Consider the following 18,459-nt stretch of genomic DNA (forward strand, 5'->3'; position numbering starts at 1 on the left):
TATAAAAGAAACAACATTGTAACTTTAGAGAATCACTATAGTAATAAGAACAGAAAAACTGTAATACATCCAGTGCATTGATATTCAGTGTAATTAATAATCACTTCCCCAAGGATACCAGTTAATTTTTGCCATATAGTGGAATAACGGTTGGCTCTGCATTGAGAATTAGTTTAAACTGAACTAGCAGGTAGAAATCTCCCTCTAAGAAGATGGCATAATCATTTGTAACCTCTCAGCTTTCTTATCTGTGTTTTTGCCTACCCCATGCAGAAAATATTTGTAAAACAATGTGCACGTAAATTTAATTAGATGCTCTGCTTCCATGAAAGCTAACCATGGCTCACAAGCTTGTAGGTTGGATAGTAATGACATTTATAGTTGGTGAAGACTTCTCTTTACATTTATCTGATTTATAGATATTAAGTCCCAAAGTGAATGTCAAATTATTCAAGTAATTTTTCCTCCACATCCCTCCAACATCTTTCTTTCTCCATAGGTTGTTTCTTGGGACAAAATGAATGAAGTAAATCAATCCGTAGTATCAGAATTTGTGCTTTTGGGACTTTCCCACTCACAGAATCTTCAGGTTTTGCTCTTTGTGATATTTTTGATAGTTTATCTGCTCATTCTGTCAGGAAATATTGTCATTGTGATCTTAATAACCATTGACCGTCATCTCCATTCCCCTATGTATTTCTTGCTAGCCAACCTGTCCTTTGTTGATATATGGCTTTCCTCAGTTACCACTCCAAAAATGGTCACAGACTTTCTCAGGGAGAACAAGACCATTTCCTTTGCAGGCTGCATGTCCCAGGTCTTCTTTGACCATTGCATCGGTGCAGCAGAGATGGTGTTGTTACTGGTGATGGCTTATGACCGCTATGTGGCCATCTGCAAACCACTCCACTATTTCACCATTATGAACCTGAAAAGATGTGCTGCACTGGTGTTAATTTCCTGGACAATTGGCTTTGTACATGCCTTGAGTCAACTTGTACCAGTTCTGCAACTACCTCTCTGTGGTCCATTGGAAATAGACAGTTTTTTCTGTGACATACCACTGGTAATCAACCTAGCCTGCATGGATTCCCGTGACTTGGATACTTTAGTAAATGCTGACTGTGGGGTTGTGGTTGTAACTTGCTTTATTCTGTTGCTTATATCCTATACATATATCCTTATCACTGTTCATCAGAGTTCTAAGACTGGGGCATCTAAGGCCCTGTCCACATGCACTGCCCACATCACTGTAGTGTTGCTTCTTTTTGTGCCCTGTATCTTCATCTATGTTTGGCCCCTCAATATCACCTGGTTTGACAAATTTCTTGCTGTGTTTTATTCTGTTGTTACACCTCTCCTAAATCCAGCCATTTATACGCTGAGAAATAAAGATATAAAACATTCTCTAAAGAGACTAAAAGGATATTTTATGAATCACAGGGTAAGGGTAAATACTTAATGCCCCGGAAATCCACTATAAATATTTTAAGTTGACACGTCAATGAAATGAGGAAAAGCTAAAATTTGGGTTATTTAACTTTCATGTACAATTAGTTCAAGTATCTTAATATGTAATAGCTTTAATATAATTCTGGAAATTGAAAGTTTTAATCATGTAAACGACTAAACTACTTCCTAATTTTTCAAAAGCTGATCCTTCTATCTTAGAAAATTATTGAATGTTTTAAATGTCTTAAGTATTATGAAAAAGAAACTAATTGTATTTGTCAGGCTTATATCTAATTATTTTGTAAAATTTGATTAAACGTTCTAACAGCACAAAAGTTTTATTTGCTACCTTACAATATTCCATACACATTTTATTCACTCCTTTGTAAAAGGGCAACATCGTTATCTTTCTAAAAATTCTATCTTGCTCCAAAAACACTAAAGGGAGAATTTTTAAATCATGGAAAATAAAGCAAAATTTATGAACAGCACAATAAATAGCAATGGACATTATTTGGTATTGATTTTGTTATTTTATTAAAATAAATTGTTATATAAACAGATATAATATTTTTCTCAATTATCTGAATTTCAAGAACTAAAACTTTCCTTTAAATTGTTATTATTTAAATAAATTTATGAACTATAGTTTTTTCATATGCATATCAGTTTTATTGTGTTCATAAGGTCTTATTTCTTGATGTCTTTGGTCCCAACTGCTCTTATAATCTTTATACCTCCTCCTCTCCACAGTTGCCTGAGTGCTGAGACAAAAGATTAGCTGAATTAAGCAGTAGTGTGTTAAGATGGTTTCAAGTTTTCTCATTCTCTGCATATTGCCCAGTCCTAGTCTCTGTGTTTGCTCTTAACTGCTATAGAAACAACTTCTCTGAGGACAGCTGAGAAAGAAAGTGAGATATGAGTATAGCAAGTCATTTGGAATCATTTTATGACTGTATTATTTTAGTCTTATGTTCTTGGCTATATGAACAATTTATAGCATTGGTTCCATGTCAAAACAAACAAACCCCAAAACAAAAAAGAAGAAATGCATGATATAGTGACATGCATCAAGAGAAACTGCAGCACTTGGGTTGATATTAGGCAACATATGTTTGAGATGGAAAAACATTACAAGGAAGAAAAAAAGACAATTTTACATAGACAAAGTAGGCCGACTATTTATAATCATGCAGCACTTTTGATTAGCATGTTCTAAACTTTGTGAACATTCTGAATTCTAAGAATAAGAAATTCTAAGAATGTTTTAAATGTGTGAATATTCTGAATTCTAAGAATAAGAAAGAACATACTTGTGTAAGTATAATGTAATAGTCAAAACCCTATCTAAATAATTAATATAATACATACAAGTAATCAAAGATAAACTAATTTGATAAATTATATTTACATAAAACTTCAATAAGAGTATCACACTTCTACTACCCAAATACATAGAATATACAATATTTTGTATAATGAAGCATGTATTACTTTCTTAATTCTTACTTTTGGAATGATTCATATATGAGTACAATGTTCATAATATCCATCCATATTACCTCCATGCAATTCCCCCAAGGTTTCTTCCAATACATGTCCCTTCTAAATTCATGTTCTCTTATTAGTAACCCAGTGAGTCCAATTAATGCTGCCAAACTGCACATGACTGCTGGGTTATCTATTGGGTTATGAGAAAGCTTCAAGTAGCCAGTCCTCAAATTAAAAGGTATTTCCTCCCTGAACAACTATCTATTTTAAACAGCTGCTTAACTGGAGATGATACCTTACAAACTACTCTTCTCTCTACATTGGAACTTTTAACTGTTTTGATCTTGGTCTTCATTGTTCACAAGCAAGGTAGATAAGACCTGTCAGTGAGAACAGGCTAGAATCTCATATGACACAAAACCAATACATTAAGTCCATGAGTTCAGATCAAATAAATAAAAGCACAACTGTTAAGTAAGGACAAGAGATGGCAATGTCCTTGAGCAACTACTAGTCCTATAGAACTGATCTTGAATGAATATAATTCATAAGAATATCAGGGCATAGAACAATTATAAATATAATCAAATAATCTAATGAGTTTAAAAATGACAAACACACACATGAGAGAAGAATGAAAAGTAAATTATTGATTAAAGTCCAAGAAAAATATACAGTAATGTGGAACGATAAAGACAACTGAGGGTCTGAAAAACAAATTTGTTTTCTTCCCCCTTTTTAAGTGGGATCTAAGCATCCTCACTTGGCCCCCTTCTTTTATTATTATTATTGTTGTTGTTGTTATCTTTAATATTTTTATACAGTCCAGTCATTATCCTCCTCCTAGTCTGCCCTCTGACAGTTCCTCATCCTATTCCTCTTTTCCCTCCCCATCTACAAGAGAATGTCCCCACTCCCCAACCTCACTAGGACTCCCCATTCCCTGGAGTCTCAAATCTGTGAAGAGTTAGGTGCATCTTCTGTCACTGAGGCCATACCAGGAAGTCCTCTGCTGTATATATGTCAGGGGCCTTATATCAAGCTAGTAAATGCTGCCAAGTTGGTTGCTCAGTATATCAGAGCTCTTGGGATTCCAGGTTAGTTGAGACTGTTAGTCTTCCTATGGGGTTGCCCTCCTCTTCATCTTCTTCAAGCCTTTTCCTAATTCAACCACAGGTGTCCTAGACATCAGTCCATTGGTTCAGTGTACGCATCCTCTTCTGACTGGTTTAACTGTTTCTTTGCCATCTCAGAGGGCAGCCATGCTAGGCGTCTATGTAAGTTCACCATAGCATTAGTAATAGTGTCAGGACTTTGAGCCTCCCCTTGAGCTAGATTCCAATGTGGGACGGTCACTGTACTTCCTTTCCTTCAGTCTCTTTTCCATTTTCATCCCTGCAATTCTTTTAGACAGAAACAATTCTGTGTCAGAGTTTTTGAGTGTGGAATGAATAGAATCTCATGAAACTGAAAAGATTCTGTAAGGCAAAGGACATAGTCAATAGGACATATCACCAACCTATAGATAGAGAAAATGTCTTCACTAACTCCACATCCAATAGAGGGAGAACATCCAAAATATATAAAGAATTCAAGAAGCTAACCTCCAAAACAAAAACGAAGAAACGAAGAAACAAAACAAACAAAACAAAACAAAACAAAAAAACTAATCAAAAAATGGAGCCTAGAACTGAACAGAATTCACAACAGAGGAATCATGAATGGCTGAGAAGCACTTAAAGACATGATGAAAGTCCTTAGTCATCAGGGATGCAAATCAAAATGACCCTGAGCTTCAACCTTATACTAATCAGAATGGCCAAGATCAAAAACTCAGATGACAGCACATGTTAGCAAGAATGTGGAGAAAGAACTCTCCTCGACTGCTGGTGGGATTGCAAACTGCTATAACCACTCTGGAAATCATTTGGAGGTTCCTCAGAAAATTGGAAATAGATCTACCTGAAGACCCAGCTATGACTCTTTGGCATATATCCAAAAGATGCCCCACCATGCCACACGGGCACCACATGCTCCACTGTGTTCATAGATACCTTATTTCTGATAGCCAGAAGCTAGAAACAAGTCAGATGTCCCACAACTGAAGACTGGATACAGAAAATGTGGTTAATTCACACAATGGAATATAATTCAGCTATTAAGAATGAGGTCATAACAAGTTTTGCAGGCAAATGAATGAAAATATAAAATATTATTCTTAGTGAGATAGTTCATACCCAAAAGAACAAGCATGGTATATACTCACTAATAAGTGGATATTAGCCCAAAAAGTACAGAATACCCAGGAAACAATCCACGGTATTCAAGGAGGTTAATAAGTTGAAAGACCCAAGTGAGGATGCTTCAATCCCACTTGGGAGGGAGAAGAAAACAATCAGAGGGACAGAAGGAGGGAAAGAATTGAGAGGGAGAGAAAAGGGAAAAGGAAAAAGAGGAACACAACCAGGTACTGGGGGGGGAGGGAAATAGAAGTGAAGTCCTGAGGACCAGTAGAATAAATGGAAACATGCAAACTCAGAAGGAGGGAGGTAAGGAGACCCTCTAGAATGTACTGAATTCCTGGGAGGTGAGAGACTCTCAGGAGTCAAAGGGAGGCATTTAGATGAAATGCCCTATATTTGGGAGAGGGAACTTGTAGAGTCCCCCTCCAGTAGAAAGTCAGGACATCAAGTTTAGAGAGGGATTGCCATCCCACAGTCAAAAACACTTGGCCCCATTCTAAGTGGTACTGAACCATTACCAGTTGGCCCTTCCCCCTTGTTTAATTTTTTTGGGTCTGTGGGGTATATCACGGGCATTCTATACTTTACGGTTAATATTCACTCATCAGTGAATACATAGCATATATGTCCTTTGAGAACTGGGTTACCTCACTCAGGATAGTATTTTTTTTAGTTCTATCTTGGTGTCTGCAAAATTCATGATGTCCTTGGTTTTAATAGCTGAATAGTACTCCAGATCAGAAACTCTGTTGTGAAATTCTGTCTCCTAGAAATGACAGGGAGATCCTTCTGGTCTGTACCTCCACTTGCACCCATGATAGATTGACTTCCCTACTCCTCTACCACATAGCCCTGCCTGTCTTCCAGGAGAATTGATCTAATTAGGAATATAGGTGAGACTCCCTCCCCAATAACCACACCAGCTGGGTCCCCCACAGACACCAACAGGCCTGAGATCTGTCCCTCACTGTCAGAGTCCCATTACTTATCCAGTCTGTACCTATAGTAGATCATTTTGCATGAATCCCTATCCCATAACTCTGTCTGGCTCTCAGGAGGACTACTAAAACCATTGACACAAGAGGCCTGCTCTAACTAGAGACAGTACTCCCTGCTACCTAGGAGGCCTGCTCTAACACAGGGCACACAACACTACTGGACTCTGATGAGGTCTGCTCCAATATTAGACATCCAGGCCAATTAACAATAAAGATAATAAGATGTGAAAGGCAAGTGCAAGAACATGATGAAGAGAAGCCAATGCAATTTGGCACCATCAGAACCCAGTTCTCCTACCAAAGCAAGCCCTAAATACCCTAAGACAGATGAAGAACATGATTATGACCCTATATCACATCTTATGAAGCTAATAGAGGCTTTTAGGACATAAATAATTCTTGTAAAGAAAATTGGAGTACACAGACAAACAGGTAGAAGCCCTTAAAAATAAATCCCTTAAAGAAACACAGAAAAATACAATCAAACAGGTCAAAGAATTGAACACAATAGTCCCAAGACTTAAAAATGGAAATAGAACCAAAAAGAAATCACAAATGGAAGCAACACTAGAGATAAAAAATCTAGGAAAGAGGACAGGAACTACTACGAAAGCAAGCTTCACCAACATAATATAAGAGACAAAAGAGAGAATCTTAGGTGTAGAAGATACCAGAGAAGATATTGAATCATTGGTCCAAGAAAATGTAACATGTAAAAGAGTTCCTAACCCATAACATCCAGGAAATTTGGGACACAATGAAAAGTCCAAACCTATGAATAATAGGAATAAGAGAGTGAAGATTCCTAGTTCAAAGAGCCAAAAAAATCTTTAACAAAATCATAGAAGACATCCCTAACCTAAAGAGATGGGCATAAATGAAGAAGCCTAGAGAATAGCAAATAGATTGGACCAGAAAGAAAAATTGTCCTGCCACATAATAACCAAAACAGTAAATGCACAGAGGAAAGAAGGAATATTAAAAGCTCTAAGGGAACATGACCATGTAACATATAAAGAAATATAGGAGTTGCACCTGACTGCTCAAGAAAGAGTCTAAAAGCCAGAAGATGCTGGACAGAATCCTATGAGAATAAAGATGCCAGTTAAGACTACTATCCACAGCAAAACTCCCAATCACCATACATGAAGATACCAATATATTCCATGACAAAACCAATTTTTGATTTTTTTAAAACCAAGTTTTTAAAACCATTTTATTACCAATTTAGACATGAGCAAGTCTCCAGGTTAAAAAACTGGACACTTTCTGGTAAAACTGATGATGACTATGATTCAGTATAAACTCCGGTCTTGCCATTGTGTGAATCCTTACAGACCCTGCTTCATTCTCCTCCAGTGTCTTCTCTTAGAGTTATACCTGATTTTGTAATCATTTTTCATTGAAATCCATTGAGAAATAGGACAGTTTTGCTTCTGTTTCACGACTTGGAATCACTTGATTCTGAAAATCTTGTGAGAAGACATGTCAAGAAGCCAAGTCAGGTCTAGAACACGCAATGCCAGAATAATGACACAACTAAATTTAAACATCTTTATACTAATCCAGCCCTATGGAGGATACTAGAAGGAAAACTCCAACACAAGGAGGGGGAAAACTACATGCAAGAAAACATAATACAGTGGTCATCTCACAACAAATCCCAAAGAAGAGAATCACACACACACACACACACACACACACACACACACACACACACACACATAACATAGTAATACCTCCAACAATAAAATAACAGGAACTAATAATAATCAGCCATTAATATCTCTAAACAACAATGGGCCCAAGTCCACAATAAAAGGACAAAAGCTAACAGTCTGAATACATAAACAAGACCCAGAATTTTGCTGCAAACATGAAACACATGTCAGTGACAAAGACAGACACTACCTCAGAGTTAAGGACTGGAAAAAAGTTTTCCAAGCAAACTGTCCCAAGAAACAAGCTGTAGTAGGCCTTCTAATAACCAATAAAATAAACTTTCAACCAAAAGTAATCAAAAGATATGGGAGGAAACATTTCATGCTCATCAAAGGAACAATCAACCAAAGTGAAGTATCAATTCTGGACATATATGCACCAAATGCAAGGGTACCTACATTTGTAAAAGAAACTTTACTAAAGCTCAAACACACATTGAACTCCACACAATAATAGTGAGAGATTTCCACACCCCACTCTCACTAACAGACAGGTCATCAAAACAGAAACTAAACAGAGTCACAGTGAAACTAATAGAGTTTATAAACCAAATGGAATATATATATATATATAAACATTTCACCCGAAAACAAAAATATATACCTTCTTCTCAGCACCTCATGGTACCGTTTCCAAAATTCACCATATAATCTGTCACAAGTTAAGCCTTAACAGAAACAAGGAGATTGAAATAATCCCTTGCATTTTGTCAAATCACTATGGACTAAGTCTGAACTTCAATAACAACAAAAACAACAGAAAGTTCACATACCCATGAAAAATGGACAACACTATACTCAATGATAACTTCGTCAGGGAAGAAGTAAAGAAAGAAATTTAAAGAAAGAAAGTAAAGAAAGACATTCTAGAGTTCATCGAAAATGAAGGCACAGCACATACAAACTTATGGGACACAATGAAAGCATAATTAAGAGGAAAATTTATAACATTAAGAAATTTGAGAGATTCTATACTAGCAACTTAACAACACTCCTGAAAGCCCTAGAAGAAAAAGAAGCAAACATACCCAAGAAGAGTAGAAGGCAGTAGTAGTAAGAGCACCAGTGGAAGGGGAAGCCCTTGGTCCTGCCAAGACTGAACCCCCAGTGAACGGGATTGTTGGGGGGAGGGTGGTAATGGGGGGAGGATGTGGAGGGGAACACCCATGAGAAGGGGAGGGAGAGGGGTTTGGGGGATGTTGGCCTGGAAACCTGGAAGGGGAATAACAATCGAAATGTAAATAAGAAATACTCAAGTTGATAAAGATGAAAAAAAAAAAAAGAGTAGAAGGCAGGAAATAGTCAAACTCAGGGAGTAAATAAGCCAAATAGAAACAAAGAGGACAATACTAAGAGTCAACAAAAGCAAAAGCAGTTCTTTGAGAAAAGTGAGATAGATAAACCCCTAGCCATACTAACTGATACAGAGACAATATCTAAATTAACAAAATCAAAGATAAAAAGGGATACATAACAACAGAAACTGAATATATTCAGAAAATCATCAAAGTCTACTAAAAAAGCCTGTACTCAACAAAACTGGAAAATCAAGTGGATGGTTTTCTAGAAAGATACCATGTACCAAAGTTAAATCAAGAGCAGAAAACTCTCTAAACAGGCCCATATCCCCTAATGAAATAGAAGTCATTAAAAACCTCCCAACCAAAAAAAAAAAAAAAAAAAAACCACCCAGGGCCAAATAGCTATAGTGCAGAATTCTAACAATTCTACCAGACCTTCAAAGAAGAGCTAATACCAACATTCCTCAAACTATTCCATAAAATAGAAACAGAAGGAACACTAGCTAATTCATTCTATGAAGCCACAATTATTCTGATACCTAAACCACACAGAGACCCAGCAAAGAAAGAGAACTTCAGACAATTTTCAGTGATGAATATCAATACAAAAATACACAATAAAATTCTCATGAACTAAATCCAAGAACACATCAAAACCAACATTCACCATGATTAAGTAGACTTCATTCCAGGGAAATGGGGTTGGTTCAATATATGAAAATACATTAATGTAATCCACTATATAAACAAACTCAAAAGGAAAAAAAAACACATGATCATCTCATTAGATGCAGAAAAAAACATATGACAAAATACAATACCCCTTCATGTTAAAAGTATTAGAGAGATCAGAAATTCAAGGCCCATACCTAAACATAATAAAAGCAATATACTGCAAACAAACAGCCAATATCTAATTAAATGGAGTGATACTTGAAGCAATCCCACTAAAATCAGGGGCAAGTCAAGAATGCCCACCCTCCCCATACCTATTCAATATAGTAATTGAAGTTCTATCTAGAGCAAAAAGACAGCAAAAGGAGATCAAGGGACATACAAATTGGCAAAGAAGAATGTATCATTATTTGCAGATGATGTGATGATAGTATATATAAGCAAGATCAAAAATTCTAACAAAGAACTTTTACAGCTGCTAAACAACTTTAGCAAAGTGGCCAGATATAAAATTAACTAAAAAGCAACCAATAGCCTTCCTTTTTACAAATAATTACAGGTGAGAATGAAAATAGGGAAACAACACCCCTCACAGTAGTCACAAATAATATGAAATAACTTGGAATAATACTAATCAAAAAAGTGAAAGATCTATATGCTAAAAATTTCAAGACTCTCAAGAGAAAAGTCAAAGAAGCCCTCAGAAAAATGGAGAGATCTTTCATGCTCATGGATTTGTAGGAATAACACAGTAAAAATGACCATTCTACCAAGGCATTCTACTGATTCAACGAGATCCTCATCAAAATTCCAACACAATTCTTCAAAGACACAGAGAGAACAATTCTCAATTTCATGTAGAAAAACAAAAAACCCAGGATAAGAGAAACAATTCTTATCAGTGAAAGAAATTTTGGGTGAATCATCATCCCTGACTACAAGAGCAACAGTGATATAAACTATATGGTATTTGTACAGAGACAGTCAGGTTGTAAGATGAAATAGAAATGAAGATCCAGAAATAAAACCACACAACTTTGGACACTTGATCCTTAACAAAGAAGACAAAAATACACAATGGAAAAAAGAAAGCATGACATTCTATATGTAGAAAAATGAAAATGAATCCATATTTCTCACCTTACACAAATCTCAAGTCCAAGTGGATCAAGGACCTCCATATAAAACCAGATACACTGAATCTAATAGAAGAGAAAGTGGGAAAGAGCCTTGAACTCATTGGCAAGGGGAGAAATTTCCTAAACAGAATTCCAATAACTTAGGCTCCAAGATCAAGAATTACTAAATAGAACCTCATGAATCTCAAAAGCTTCTGTAAGGCAAAGGACATTGTCAACAGAGCAAATTAGCAACGTAGATTGGGGAAAATATTCACTAACCCCACAGAGGGCAAATATCCAAAATATATAAAGAACTCAGGAAGCTAACCTCCAAACAACACAATCAAAAATAGGGTATAGAACAAAACAAAAAAATCACAACAAAAGAATCTTGAATGACTGAAAAGCAATTAAAGAAATGTTCAAAGTCCTTAGTGATCAGCGAAATGCAAATCACAATGATCCTGAGATTCCACCTTATACCAATCAGAGTGGCTAAGAAAAAAAAAAAAACTCAGGTGACAACACATTTTGGCAAGAAATAGAGAAAGAGGAGTCTCCATTGCTGGTAGAATTGCAAACTGACCACTCTGGAAATCAATCTGGAGTTTTCTCAGAAAATTGGAAACAGATCTACCTGAAGACCCAGCTATACCACTCCTGGGCATATACCCAAAATATGCCTCACCTCGTTACAAGGGGCACATGTTCCACTATGTCTATAGATGCCTTATTTGTGTTGACCAGAAGCTGGAAACAACCCAGATGTCCCACAACTGAGTAATAGCTACAGAAAATGTGGTTTATTTACATAATGGAATACTATTCAGCTATTAAGAACAAGGACATCATCAGTTTTGCAGGCAAATAGACAAAACTAGAAAATATCATCCTGAGTAAGATATCTCAGACCCAAAAGTTACTGCATAGTATATATATATATATACTAATAAGTGGATATTAGCCAAAAAAATGTACAGAATACCCAGGATACTATCCACAGAACTCAAGAAGGTTAACAAGTTGAGAGGCCCAAGTAAGGATGCTTCAATCCCATTTGGGAGGGAGAAGAAATCAGAGGGCAGAGGGAGGAAAGGAACTGGGTAGGAGAGGGGAGAGGGAGGGGAAAATGTGAACATGATCAGGTATTGGGGAAGGGGAACAGGAGTGAAGCACAAGCACAAGCCGAATAAATGGAAATATGCACCTTCCAGAGGAAGGTGGGGCAGCCCTCTAGAATATATGAGAGACCTGGGAGGTGAGAGAATCTCAGGACTCAAAGGTAGGGACATTAGATAAGATAGCCAACAGTGAGGTGAGGACTTTATAGAATCCACCTCCCGTAGAAAGATAGGGCATCAAGTAGAGGAATAGGATTGCCATCCCACTGTCAAAAATTCTGACTAAGAATTATTCCTGTCTAAAAGAACTTCAGGAACAAAAATGGAGAAGAGACTGAGGGAAAGGAGGTCCAGTGACTGGCCCAAATTGTGACCCATCTCAGGGGGAGGCTCCAAGGTTTGACACTGTTAATGATGCTATGGTATACTTGCAGACAGTTATTTACAAATATTTTCATCATTTATGAGATTTAAAACTAAGATTAATAAAATTTAACCTAACAAGGCAAACTAGAACCAAATAAATTCAATCCTTAATTCTTCAATACTTCTTGCTGTTGTTGTTATTGTTGTTGTTGTAAATAGAATCTTCTTTCATACAATAAATTCCAAGCACAGTTTTCCATCCCTCCAGTCCTCCCAGTGCCCTGGCAACTCCATTCTTCTGCAGATCTACTCTCCCTCCATTTCCTCTTCAGAAAAGAGCAGACACCCAAACAGGACAAAACAAAATCCAATAGGACAATCGAGCTGTCATATCAGAGCTAGATATGGCAACCCAATAGGAGTCCCAAGAGCAGTCAAATGAGTCAAATACATACCCTCTCCCATGGTTATGAGTTCCACAGAAACAACAAGCTAATAGCCAAAACATATATACAGAAGACCTGGTGCAGATTCATGCAAGTTCCATGCTTGCTGCTTCAATCTCTGAGACCTCCTTAGTTGACTCAGTGTTCTGGCATTCTCTATCACTTTTGATTTCTATAATCACTCCTCATGGTTTCACCATTTCTGAGGAGAGGGACATAATGGAGACCTCCAATTTAGACTTTCCTCATAATGTCTGGCTCTGGGTCTCTGTACCAGCTTCCATCTGCTGCAAGAGGAAGCCTCTTTGATGATAATTAAACAAGGCACTGATCTATAAGTATAGCAAAATATCATTAGGAATAATTTCATCCACTTTGATTGTTGGTTTTTTCTAGTTTATGTGATTCTACCCTAGATCGCTGAGCTATCCATTCTTTGCTTCCTGGACATTCAAGCAGTGTAGGGTATGGACTACCTCTTGTAGCATGAGCCACAGGTTAATCCAAGTATTTCTTGGCCATTCCCACAAGTTTTGAGCCACTGTTGCTCCAGAATATCTTGAAGGCAGAACAGGTTGTAGGTTGAGGATTTTGTGTCAAGGTTGGTGTTCAGATGTCTCTTTTGGTAGAGGGGCTTCTTGATCCAAAGAAAGGAAAGCTCCATGTAGGAACCAGATTTACCTGTGTATGTTCAATAAGTTGTATGGACGTTGTCCTTAGCAATGGGACCACATTTTGAGTTTTCAGAGAACAGCCTTCTATCCTAGCTCCAGTCTGGGTTGTTTAGAAATCTTTACAGGACTCCTTTGGTCATCAGCAACTCAATTAAATGGATTCCAGTGCCATCACTGGAAGCCTTACCTAGGTACAAAAGATAACTCAATTAAACTCTGTACCATCTGTTATTAGGGGTTCCAACTAAGGGGTCTCCCTCGAATATTTCTGAAAGTTTCCAGTACACTAAATTTACAAACACACACATACACACACACACACACACACACACACACACACACACATACACACACCCCACCACCACTACCACTAACGCTCAGCAATTACAATTGTCTATTTCCCCCCACCCCCTCACACACACACTCTCTCTCTCTCTCCGTCCTTCCTTGCACCTGATCCTTCCCACTCTCATCCACAAAATTTATTCCATTTCCCTGTCCAAGGGAAGCCCATGTACTCCACTAGAGCCATCCTATTTACATACCTCTCTGGTTTGTGAATTATACCCTGATTATCATTTGCTTAAAAGCTAATATCCACTGATAAGTGAATACATGATGCTTGCTCAATTTTTTTCATTTTTCATCATGTATTTATTCAAACAGTCAGAAACTGAAAACAACCGTATCTCTCAACTGCAGAACTGCATATATCCATAATATTCCACTTATATAATGAAGTATTCCTCAGCACTTTTTAAAATTACATCACAAAATTTGTGGGAAATGGATACAATTAAACTAGAAAAGAAAACATCCTGAGAGAGGTAACACATACCCAGAAAGACAAATATGGTATATATTCAAGGCCTTTCAAAAATAAGTAAAAACAATGTTCGTCAAAATAATAATGTGAAAAAATAATAATGTGAAAAATGGAAAGAAAACTTTCAAACTTATGTTACAAACACTATTAACCTTCTAAATCCAGAGAAACTCAAAATAATAACAGCAACAGAATGTATAGGCAGAGTCCCTTAATAAACTACACACAAAATCTTCAATATAATACTTGCAAGGAAGATTAAATAATACTTTGGAAATAATGTAGACAAAATCAAGTTTCATTCATTCTAGAGTTGTAGGGGTAGTTTGCAACACATAATTCTTGGCATTAGCAATGGTGTCTCGGTTTGTTGTCTGCAGATGGAATGAATCCCTAGGTTGGGCAGTCTCTGGATGGTCTTTCCCTCATAGTCTTCTCCATTCTTTGTTCCTTCATTTGCTTTAGACAGAAACAATTCTGGTTTAAATTTTTGAGTTGGGTGGGTGACCCCATCCCTCAACCAGTGACCCTGCCTAACCAATGGATATGGTCTCTACAGGTTCAATCTCCTATTTGTTGGCTATTTCAGCTAATCTCATTCCTGTTGGGTCCTTGGAAATTTGTGCTTCCCTTGCATCTGTGACTTTTAGTGGCTACTCCCAGTTACTCATCCCCCACTGCTACACATCTCTGATCAGTTTCCTGACCCTCTGTACTTTTCCCCTTTCTCCTCCCACACCTGATTCTGTCCCCCTTTTACCTTACACTCTTTTCTCCCTCCCTCTCTCTCCCCTTTTGTTCCCCCTTCTAAGTAGAATTGAATCATCCGTACTTTAGTCTTTCTTCTTCTTAAGCTTCATATGGTCTATGACTTATATCATGGGTATTCCAAGCTTTTGGGATTAATATCCACTTATCAGTGAGTACATACCATGTGTGTTTTTTTGTGACTGGGTTACCTCACTCAGGATGAAAATTTCTAGTTCCATCCATTTGTCTAAGAATTTTATGAAGTCATTGTTTTAATAGCTGCGTAGTACTCAATTGTGTAAATGTACCATATTTTCTGTATCCATTCTTCCACTGAAAGACATCTAGGTTGTTTCCTTTAAATAAGGTTGCTATGAACATAATAGAGCATGTGTCCTTGTTATATGTTGGAGCATCTTTTGAGTATTTGCCCAGGAGTAACATAGCTGGTTCCTCAGGTAAAACTATTTTCAATTTTCCGAGGAACTGCCAGATTGATTTCTAGGGTAGTTGTTCCAGCTTGCAATCCCACCAGCAATGGAGACGTGTTCCTCTCTCTCCACATCCTTGTCACCTGAGTTTTTGATCTTAGCCATTCTGACTGGTGTGAGGTAGAATCTCAGGGTCATTTTGGTTTGCATTTCTCTAGTGACTAAGAATGTTGAACATTTCCTTAGATGCTTCTTAGCCATTTGAGATTGCTAAGTTGAGAATTCTTTGTTTAGCTCTGTACCCCATTTTTGTATAGGTGTCCCCTGAGAGGTTCTACCAATGCCTGACCAATACAAATGTGGATGCTTACAGCCAACCATTGGTCTAAGCATGGGGACCCCAATGGAAGAGTTAGGGGAAGAACTGAAGGAGCTGAAGGGGATTGCAACCCCATAAGAAGAACAACAATATCAACTAACTGGACTCTCCAAAGCTCCCAGGGACTAAACCAGCAATCAAAGAGTACACATGGAAGGATCCATGGCTCTAGCTGCATACGTAGCAGAGGATTGTCTTACCTGGCATCAATGGGAGGAGAGGCTCTTGGTCCTATGGAGGCTCGATGCCCCAGCGTAGAGGGACACTACGGCAGTAAGGCAGGAGTGGGTATGTGGGTGAAAGAGTACCCTCATAGAGACAGGAGGGGGATGGGATGGGAGTTGAAGAGGGGAAACAAGGGAGGGGAACAACATTTGAAATGCAAATAAATAAAATATCCAATAAAATAAATAAATAAAAATAGTTTAAAAAATTTTTAAAAACTCAACATACAATTCAGTACACATTATAAATATAGGATAATCCTATATTAACCATTACATAGTTATCTCAATATTTGCAAAGGGACCCAATGGCAAAATTTTATCTCCTCTTCAGGACAAATGCTGTCAGAAAACCAGGAATACAAAAAGCTTACTTCCATTTAATACAGGTTATATATGGTAGGACTATAGACAAAATATACTATGTAGAGAAAAAGTAAAAATATTTACTGTAAAATCAGAAATAGGACTGATTGTCTCCTATTAACATTTTTATAGTTTTTTTAAATATAAAGCAGTAGACTAAAAGGAATGGAAAAAGAGTTATGGACTCTGACCTCATAGGTAGCAATGAATATCCTAGTAAGAGCACCAGTGGAAGGGGAAGCCCTGGGTCCTGCTAAGACTGAACCCCCAGTGAACTAGACTGTTGGGGGGAGGACGGCAATGGGGGGAGGGTGGGGAGGGGAACACCCATCAGGAAGGGGAGGGGGGAGGGGGATGTTTGCCCGGAAACCGGGAAAGGGAATAACACTTGAAATGTATATAAGAAATACTCAAGTTAATAAAAAAATAAATAAATAAAAAAAAGAAAAGTAAGTAAAAGATTAAGAGCAGTGACTTTTTTTCCAGAGTTCTATTTCCAGGACCTACATGGTGGTTTACAGCCTTCTTTAACAGGAGTATGTTATATTCCAGGGAATATGTTGTCCTCTTCTGGCTTTTGTAGGAATTTCATGCATTTGGTGCACAAACATACATATAAGCAAAATATTCATACACATATGTTAAAAATATTTTAAATAAGTTAACCATCCCAGACTGAAAGTAATTTAGTGCCTATATTTTAAAAAAAAATAGGTACTTAGGGTGAAATTTTATTTTCACTGAAATCAGCATAGTTTCTCAAATATATAAATAAAATCACCATATAATATAATCTTAGCAGTCTTGTTCTATGCCAAAGGACCCACAGGGGAAAAAGCATTCTTACTGTGGTATTATTTGCAAATCATGAATCAGTTTGGTGTCCATGAATGAGTAAATGGATGGATGGATGGATGGATGGATGGATGGATGGATGGATGGATGGATATATGTGGTTAAAAATAAACCTCTAAACACATACCCTATACATACACAGTAGCATAACATTTAATCTCAAATAATAAAATTATCATTTATTTTAAAGAATAAAATAAACATGCTGAGTATAAGGAAATGGTTTGTAGTGTATACTTTTGTATTAAATGAAACAAACAAGACTTGGAAGTGAGACAGAAAAAAATTTTAATGTACAATTATTTAAAGAGGCACTGTTAAATATGATGGTCTATATCATCTAATGGAATATCTTTACCATACTCCACCCCAAGGCTCAAAGATTATTATGAAGGATGGGACAGAAAGATTTTAAGAGCCAGAGGGACTGGGTATCTGCAAAAGTGGAGGTACTATTTGCCAGACATAACAGGGCTACAGTATGCATGTGCTCACAATAGGTTGACTCCATGCATAAAGACCTTCACAAGCTCAGGTTATACAAAAATGCCAGCATGCTTTATGAAGGAGTTCATTTACTGTAAATCCTAAATGAAGGGTCTTGGCACTGATAGCTTCTAGGGAAAAGACACTCAGATTTCCTCGCAGATCTGAGAGCCCCTGAGAAGCTGCACATGCTCTAGTAGTGCAGTTCTTAACCTGTGGGTCGTGAACCCTTTTGACAACCATCTACGTCCAAAAATATTTGCATTATTCAAAACGGAAGCAAACTAAAGTTTTGAAGTAACAACAAAAATAAATTTATGTTTGGGGTTCACCACAACATGAGGAGCTATATTAAACAGTCAGAGTATTAGGAAGGTTGAGATCCACTGGTCTAGTAGCAATTCCTACATCTATTCATATATGGGAAACACTGAGTGTTTAAGAAAGAGAGGAAAGTACATAAAATTGGGATGGGAGTTATAGCATAGAGAGTGGAGGTAAGGGAAAGGGACTATATTTATGAAAATACATTG

At 37.2% G+C, this 18,459-nt stretch overlaps 1 protein-coding gene across 1 annotated transcript; it reads left to right on the plus strand.

Moving 5' to 3' along the window:
• The first annotated feature begins 517 nt into the window (after positions 1 to 517).
• On the plus strand, positions 518 to 1,462 carry LOC116900556 (olfactory receptor 4K3-like). Its single transcript, XM_032902282.1, has one exon. The coding sequence runs from the start codon at positions 518 to 520 to the stop codon at positions 1,460 to 1,462; it is 945 nt and encodes a 314-aa protein (XP_032758173.1).
• The last annotated feature ends 16,997 nt before the right edge of the window (positions 1,463 to 18,459 follow it).

This window comes from Rattus rattus, chromosome 5, assembly GCF_011064425.1.
Source record: "Rattus rattus isolate New Zealand chromosome 5, Rrattus_CSIRO_v1, whole genome shotgun sequence".
In the NCBI taxonomy this organism is placed as follows: Eukaryota; Metazoa; Chordata; class Mammalia; order Rodentia; family Muridae; genus Rattus; species Rattus rattus.

What these genes read in the sequence shown, in the direction of transcription:
- LOC116900556 (XM_032902282.1), top strand. Translation starts at nt 518, where the DNA reads ATGAATGAAGTAAATCAATCCGTAGTATCAGAATTTGTGCTTTTGGGA.